This window comes from Ixodes scapularis, unplaced genomic scaffold (genome assembly GCF_016920785.2).
Source record: "Ixodes scapularis isolate PalLabHiFi unplaced genomic scaffold, ASM1692078v2 PGA_scaffold0__279_contigs__length_252992795, whole genome shotgun sequence".
Classification (NCBI taxonomy): domain Eukaryota; kingdom Metazoa; phylum Arthropoda; class Arachnida; order Ixodida; family Ixodidae; genus Ixodes; species Ixodes scapularis.
In genome coordinates, this window is record NW_024609835.1 from 86,966,660 (window position 1) to 86,973,042 (window position 6,383).

At 51.3% G+C, this 6,383-nt stretch overlaps 1 protein-coding gene across 1 annotated transcript; it reads left to right on the top strand.

The window, feature by feature from the left end:
• The first annotated feature begins 727 nt into the window (after positions 1 to 727).
• On the top strand, positions 728 to 6,124 carry LOC115322392. Its single transcript, XM_042292373.1, has 2 exons — positions 728 to 3,080; positions 5,580 to 6,124. The coding sequence occupies exons 1-2, from the start codon at positions 728 to 730 to the stop codon at positions 6,122 to 6,124; spliced, it is 2,898 nt and encodes a 965-aa protein (XP_042148307.1).
• The last annotated feature ends 259 nt before the right edge of the window (positions 6,125 to 6,383 follow it).

The window sequence follows — 6,383 nt, forward strand, 5'->3', positions numbered from 1 at the left end:
ATATGCACAAGTTGTTTGAGTATTTGGTTTCAATTGCAATACAACTTTCATAGAGTTTGTAACGATAAAAAAGTGTTTAGGAAAGAGAGGCAATTATCTCGATGAACTTGGACAATTTTTATTGAAAAAAGACGCGATTATATATTTTTTTTAACGAGAATTGAATTAGAAGTTACAATATTCACAACAAAAACGATGCAGTGTCCAGATTGGTTTGGTCCGGGCCAGTCTAAAGATTTTGAATGGATGTCTCGTCGTCAGTCCCAAGCCGTAAAGCCGGAGTCACGCTGGTTACACATCATGATGACAAAATTATCTGTCATCGTTATCCATACAACCACACTTAAAATATTTAATTTCAATTAAATTATGTGACAACAACAAACGAAGTCTGTTGCAGATTGGAAAGAACTTGAAGCTCACGAGAAACGAGAAGAAAGAAGAAGGCTCGAGGCACGAGCGGAACGAGGCGAACGACAGAAGCCGATCGAGACACTTCTCTGTAATGATGTATATTCGATTGATTTATTAGTGTAAATATAGTTTGTGTTTTGTTTTTACGCTTATTGCCTGATTTAAATACGACGCCCACACGACCTCTTCAATTCTGAGACATTATGGTGCCGAAACCCGGGAACGAGAACGATTGAGGTGAGCGGATTTTCCACCTTTGTGGAACACCTGCCTGGAACGCTGTTTCCGAGAGCTGTGTGGGAGATCGTCAAACATGGAACGTCTCAAGGCAAAACGTGGAGTGAAGCGGTCGCAAAACACGAAAATTATCCACGAGGCGACAGCGGGGATGGAGACAGCGGACCTGGCATCGCTGACTGCCTGGCTAGAAAGGCTGAAAACCAATAACAGGGCTCTTCAAGAGTTGAACGTGGAGATAGAAGATCATATATCGGAACAAGACCTCGTCGCAGAATACACTACGGTCACGGAGTACGACGACGAGGCCATCCGAATGATGGCGCTGTTGGACTGCAAGGCAGACTCACTGAGACGTAAAGAACAACAGGCACAGGCCACCCAGATGACCACATCCGCGACAACATCTGCGACTGCCACTACAGACCTGGGAAGAAATCGCACCAACATGACTAGCGGCGTGAAGCTTCCCAAGTTACGACTTCAAACTTTCAACGGCGAGGTCAGCGCATGGCAGAGCTTCTGGGAGCAGTTTGGTCGTGCTATCCACGAAAACGATAGCATTCCACGATCGGACAAGTTTCAGTACCTGCGCAACCATGTCACCGGACCAGCGGCGGCGGCCATCGCTGGGCTCCAGGCAACTGAGGCCTGCTACGACGATGCCATTGAAATCCTGACACTGCGCTTCGGTGACAAACGAAGGATCGAACAAAATCATCTGGCGAAGCTCCGAGCACTGCCTCCTGTTGCCTCCGCGAAAGACACGAAAGGCCTCCGAAAGATGTACGATCACGTCCAGACGAACATCCGAGGTCTGAAAGGGCTCGGCGTGGGATCGGCAACGTACTGCACGATGATGTCCGATATCCTCCTTAAGGCCTTGCCGAGCGAAGTCGTCGTAAATTATCACCGGCAGCAGGCAAGCAACACTGCCTACAGGTCGACGGGGGAAACGCAAAACAGTCCGACTTCACTGACTTCACCAGCGGTGCAGGACACCGGACAGTCTGTCGACGGACCATTTTCCACCCGGAGCGCTCCAAGGCCGCCCTCTTTCGCCGATGCCGAAGATGAGCTCGCCGATATTCTAAGCTTCCTTCGGATCGAAGTTGAGAGTAGGGAGAGAGCCGGAGTAGTAGAAGAACGGCAAGAGACGCAGAAGAAAAGGACTGAAAGACCCAGAATGCCAGCAGCCTCTGTGCTACATGCAAATATCACAAGCCCCTGCTTCTTTTGCCGGTCCACAAAGCACGCAACAGAAGTATGTACTGGCGACCTCACGTTAGAGGTGAAGAAAAGGAGGCTGGCGGAAGAAAACCGCTGCTTCAGATGCACAATCGGAGGGCACCGGGCGAGGGAGTGCCGGCGGAAGGTGACATGCGCGTCGTGCTCCGGTCGACATGTCACATCCATGTGCGACCCGAACTGGAAACCTAACGTGAAGAAATCGGATAGAGGTGCCCCTGCGACAAGCGTCCAGAACGCAATCTCGGACAGTGCTGACATCCCATTGGATTCCGAAGTGATTCTTCAAACATTCCGAGCCTGGGCTGAGGAAGAAAACCAAAGACTTTACGTGCGAGCCATTATCGATGGAGGTAGCCAACGGACGTTCATTTGTGAGGATCTTTCTCGCAAACTCGGCCTCAAGGTTCTGGGACATGTTAGCCTCCGGCTAAATACGTTCGGCCGCTCCACGTCACGACCGCAACGTCGGAGACTAGTACAAGTACGGTTGCACAGCCAATACGGCCAAGAAGAGTGCGTCATCGAGGCCGTCGAGGTACCCTTCATCTGTAAGGATGTTGTGCAGGTACCCGTCGACCACGAATTTGTTCGCCGTATGATGAAAAACGGTCGTCGTATTGCGGACATGCTTCTCTCCCCTCTGGCCACTGCTGAAGAGGGCATTTCCCTTCTGGTCGGTTCAGACCAGTTGTGGCGAGTGAACGGTGACCAAGTGCTGCATTGCAAGGAAAATCAGAAGCTGGTAGCTATAAGCACCATTTTTGGCTGGACCTTTCAAGGCCCAGTGTCAAACCACAGCTCTCTCAAAGGCAGCGCCAGCAGCATGGTATGCGTGCTAAGAACGGAATGCTTCACGAACGAGGACGTCGGAGACATCCTGCGGCGTTTTTGGGAGCTAGAGAGCATCGGAATTTCTGACCAGCCCTCCAGCAAGATGGAAGAACAGAACGAACTGCTGAACGAGTTCAACCGAACAATACGGAAAGTGAATGGACGGTACGAAGTCGGCCTACCGTTCAGGGTCGGCGCGGGAGAACTGAAGGATAACCGCACGCTGGCATTGAAACGTCTTGAGAGTTTGAAAAAGAGATTGTCACGCGACGAGTCCTTCGCAAAAGATTACGACAACGTCATACGCAGCTACATCACCTCAGGACACGCAGAAAACGTTTCAACAAGCCCATTTTGTGCCGAGTCGACAAACCCACGGATTTATTATATGCCCCATCAGCCCGTAATTCGGAATGAATCCGAGACCACCAGGCTGAGAGTCGTCTTCGACGCTTCGTCTCATCTCCCAGGAGTTGCTTCACTCAACGAACAACTGGAAAAAGGGCCGAGTTTGAACGCCGATCTGGTCGGAATCTTGGTGCGCTTCCGTCTACACCCAATCGCCTTAACAGCGGACATAGAAAAGGCGTTTTTGCAGGTCAGCGTTCGACCTGAAGATCGAGACGTCCTACGCTTCCTGTGGTTTCAGAGAGATTCGTCGTCAGCAAGCTCTGAACCAACAGTTGAAGAGTGGAGGATGACGAGAGTGCCCTTTGGGACATCGGCCAGCCCCTTTCTACTAACCGCCACTCTTACTCATCATCTGAGCAACGTCAATGGAGAATTGCGATCGACTGCGGAACTGCTTCAACGGGGATTCTACGTCGACGACCTCCTGATCGGAGCCCCCACTATTGAAGAAGCGGCGCGAATACAGGAACAAGCCAACCAGATTTTAGAAGATGCAGGAATGAGACTCCGAAAGTGGTCTACCAACGCTACAGTACTGCAAAGATCGTTCGATAAAGCTGCATCAACGCCTGCACTCTCTGAGCCGAGAGCTGTACTTGGACTTCTTTGGCGACGTGACGCTGACACGCTGGCCATTCCAGTGGAGAGAATCCTGAACTTCGTCACGTGCAGTGGGACGACGAAGCGCTATGTACTCCGTGCATCAGCTAGGGTTTTCGACCCGTTGGGACTCCTTGCTCCGTTCGTTATACGAATCAAGGTTTTGTTTCAACGAATCTGGGAACAAGGAATCGGTTGGGACGACGATCTAACGGACGACCTACTGGTGCAATGGCGGCGATGGTGCGCAGAACTTCCACAATTAGAAGAGATAGTGATTCCTCGCTGCATCGTGAAGACGCCAAGAGAAGTCATATGTTCTCTCCAGCTACACGTCTTCTGCGACGCAAGTCCGGTGGCCTATGGCACTTGTGCCTACCTGAGGGCTGAAGGAGAGGATGGGAAGGTAGAGGTGAACTTGATATTCTCGAAATCACGTGTGGCGCCCATAAAGCGAATAACACTACCTCGACTAGAACTAATGGCTGCAGTGATTGGAAGACGGATGGGCCAGTATCTTGGAGAGATCATGAACATTCAAGAGACATTCTACTGGACAGATAGCGCTATCACACTTCACTGGATCCGCGGGTCAGCAACTCAGTGGAAGCCCTTTGTGGCAAATCGAGTGGCAGAGCTCCAATCTGGAGGGTCACCTTCTACATGGAAGCACTGCCCCGGACAAGAAAATCCGGCAGATTTGATGACACGGGGAATATCTGCGGAAACTCTAAAAGGTATGCAATTGTGGTGGAAGGGTCCAAAGTGGCTTGGTAAAACCGAAGACGTATGGCCAAACCTCGTCATGGGCGACGACGTTCCAGTAGCAGTTATTGCAGAGGAGGGAAAGCTGGAACATCACGTATTGCAGACTGCAACGGAGGGGATTGCACCTCTATTGGAACTTGAACGATACGGGGCGCTGGAACGGGTCCTCAGGATTACTGCATGGATTATGCGGTTTGTAAAGAACTGCCGAACGCGGCGAAGCCGACGTGAGGGCCCGCTAGCGTCCGAAGAAATTGAACGAGCCGAGACTTGGTGGATCGCACGAACGCAACAGGAAGCTTTTACACAAGAAGTGAACGATCTAAAGACAGATAAGAAACTGGAAAGGCGATCCAGCATAGTCTCGCTCGCCCCCTTCATTGACACCAACGGATTGTTGCGAGTGGGGGGACGACTGCAACAATTAAACGAAACAATCGAGATCAAGTACCCGCTTTTGCTACCTCCCGATCACCGCTTCACTGAGTAATTGGTCAGAGACTGCCATCGTCGAACACTGCACGGCGGACTTCAGGACACATTAACCCAAATCCGAGAGCGGTTCTGGATACCGCGAGCAAGACAGCTGGCCAAGAAGGTCATCAACAAATGTAATGGTTGTCGGTTGGCCCGACTCAAGCCGGCTAACGCTCCGACCGCACCTTTGCCGCAAGATCGCATTACCCAAGCGAATCCTTTTGAGGTGGTCGGGATCGATTTTGCCGGTCCACTGATGGTAAAGACTGCAGCATCAGATGAAAAGTCGTACATTGCGCTTTTCACATGTGCGGTGACAAGAGCCATACACCTAGAGCTTGTTTCCAACCTATCGACAGAGGCGTTCATCATGGCCTTCCAGCGCTTTACTGCTCGACGGGGCTTACCCAGTGTTGTCTACTCAGACAATGCCCTCACCTTTAAGAGGGCAGCAAAGGACTTATGCGGCGTATGGGACGTGCTCACGAACCGCCGCTTCCAGGACCACTGCTCACAGCATCGGATAAAGTGGAAGTTCATCGCTGAGAGAGCAGCCTGGTGGGGCGGGTTCTGGGAAAGGATGGTCCAGACAGTGAAGCGTAGTCTAAGGAACATACTAGGAAGGAACAAGTTTAGTTTCGAAGAACTAACGACCATGCTCCAAGAGGTGGAAGCCGTCGTGAATTCTCGACCTTTGGCCCCTGTTAACGACGCTCCACACGAGCAGGAGGCTTTAACGCCTGCGCACTTCTTGTTGGGCAGGCGTCTGACGGCTTTCCCATCAGTCAACCTAGAAACTATACCAGGTTCTGCGAGAGGGGACATTACCAGACGTTGGCTACACAGGCAGCAACTACTGGACCGATTCTGGCGGAGATGGCGGAAGGAATACCTCCTTCAACTCCGCTCCGCACACCGATCGCCCGAGACGCGGACAAACGACCTACAGAACGGGGACCTCGTTCTTGTTCACGAAGACAAGACCCCACGGCTCATGTGGAAAACGGGGAGGATCGAAACAGTTCAGCTGGGCAGAGACAACCACGTGCGTTCCTGTCTAGTGCGCCTACCGAGCGGGGTAACGCTTCGGCGCCCCGTGCAGCTCCTTTACCCCCTGGAACTGGCAAGTGAATGAACCAAGGCAACTCTCACGCGGAAAAAGAAAAAAAAGGGGGGGGGGGAGGATGTTGCAGATTGGAAAGAACTTGAAGCTCACGAGAAACGAGAAGAAAGAAGAAGGCTCGAGGCACGAGCGGAACGAGGCGAACGACAGAAGCCGATCGAGACACTTCTCTGTAATGATGTATATTCGATTGATTTATTAGTGTAAATATAGTTTGTGTTTTGTTTTTACGCTTATTGCCTGATTTAAATACGACGCCCACACGACCTCT